This window comes from Psammomys obesus, unplaced genomic scaffold, assembly GCF_907164565.1.
Source record: "Psammomys obesus unplaced genomic scaffold, mPsaObe1.curated_primary_1811, whole genome shotgun sequence".
NCBI lineage: Eukaryota > Metazoa > Chordata > Mammalia > Rodentia > Muridae > Psammomys > Psammomys obesus.
This window is the reverse complement of record NW_026596162.1, coordinates 11,893,350-11,895,115: the sequence shown is the minus strand read 5'-3', so window position 1 is coordinate 11,895,115 and position 1,766 is coordinate 11,893,350. Positions and strand designations below refer to the sequence as shown.

General features: G+C 37.8%; 1 protein-coding gene across 2 annotated transcripts in view; it reads left to right on the top strand.

Annotated features, from left to right (window-relative positions):
• Tpmt (thiopurine S-methyltransferase) overlaps nt 1–1,412 on the top strand; it is a 15,450-nt gene extending 14,038 nt beyond the window's left edge. For both annotated transcript variants that reach the window (XM_055595165.1, XM_055595164.1), the window contains one exon: nt 591–1,412. In XM_055595165.1, coding sequence (XP_055451140.1) covers nt 591–703 — 113 coding nt within the window. In that variant the 3' untranslated portion in view covers nt 704–1,412. The remainder of the gene's footprint in view (nt 1–590) is intronic.
• Nucleotides 1,413–1,766: the final 354 nt, after the last annotated feature.

The window sequence follows — 1,766 nt, the reverse complement described above, 5'->3', positions numbered from 1 at the left end:
ATTTTTTTTTTTTTTTTTTTTTTTTTTTTTTTTTTTTTTTTTTTTGAGAAAAGGAACCAGTCTCCATAACATACCTTCTTGTCTGCTTGCTTCATGATGGAGACACCATCTGCAGTACGAGCATCCAGGAGGCTAGGGCTGGGGGATCACAAGGGCAAGGTCATCCTTTGTACATGGTGAACCCAAGGCCGGCTTAGCTTACAGGAGACCCACAGCTCCTGGGGAGGTAGTGTAGGCTGCCAAGTGCCAGTCATGCGAGCGTGCAGACCTCAGTCTGGATCTCTAGTGCCCACAGCAAAGCCGGACGTGGTCACTCACGACTGTGCTCCGAGCATCCGGTGGAGGGGGCACAAGCAGAGTCCAGAGCTTGCTGGCCAGTCTCTGGGATCCGTGGGAGGGCCTGTCTGAGAAGAAAGAGTAGAAAACAATACAGAAGACACCAAGCGTCAGCTCTTGGCCGCCACACTCACACCTTGCGTTCACAGACACAAAAGTGATGAAGACTTTTAGCCACAAAAATCCTCAAGAGAGTTTCTAGAAGCACGCCAGTGTCCTCCACAACATTTTAACTTGTTACCTTCTTCCTTCAGGTACAAAATGCAGCATCTGTTGCCTCGAGGAGGCTGATGCCTTCGAAGAACGACATAAAGCCTGGGGAATTGACTACATTTTTGAAAAATTGTATCTCCTTACTGAAAAGTAAAAACAGCCCAGAGGTGGTACACAACTTTAATCCTAGCAGGCCAGCCTGATCTACAGAGCGAGTTCTAGGACAGCCAGGGCTACACAAAGAAACCCTGTCTTGACAAAAATAAAAGATAAAAACAATAACAAAACCAATCCCCAACCCCCCCCCCAAAAAAAAATCCTAGTCAGTCCCTGTATTTTTTTTTTTTAACAATTAAAAATTATGTTAAGGCTTGAAAATACAATCACCTAATTTTTTTCTCATGCAGCATGACCATCATGATCTTTGCTCATGACTTTTTAAAAATGAAATCACAAACTAAACTCTTACAAGTCAATCTTTTAAAGTGTGTGTGACTGGTAGCAAACCATTAAATACTCATGTGTCTTTTTTATAGTCAGCATGTATTTCTTCTATAACTAAAAAAACCAACAACAAAAATGCTTATAACTTTAAACAACAAAAAAATATTCTGTGTGAAAATTAGAATCACTGAGGAAATGTAATATCTTAATAGGATTTGGGGTAGTCTAAATTTGTTATTAAAAATTATACTTTGCTATAAATCCTAATTTCCTTGGTCCCTGGGACCCCATCTTCATATGCCTATCCCCATGTATAATTTTATATGTAACAGAATTTTAAAAAACATTAAAAAAATTAAACCAACCTGTATGGAATAGTTTTTCCCCCAAAACTGTATGAATAAAACATTTTAAAAATATTTTTTTCTGAGTTTGGTATTTTTTTCTTTAAATCTAGTCTTACCTAAGTGTGTAGTTTAAAGCTGTTTCTTGTGAAAGCTTAGCTTCAGATTTTTGTTAGGTTTTTATCAACAATCACATTTTGTTAAATCAGACATCAGTCTGTATCTTCACACCTCACATCTGAGGGATTTATGTTTTTAACTCATGTTAATACAGTACTGGTTTACATAGTAAGTCCTAGGACAGCCTAACACAGAGAACTTGATAAACAAACCAAAAAAAAAAAAAAAAAACCCAAAAATGATGAAAGCTGTGTAATTCTCCCTGGAGATGATCTTTTAAAAATTAAACTTGGAGCTAGAAAAAAGTGG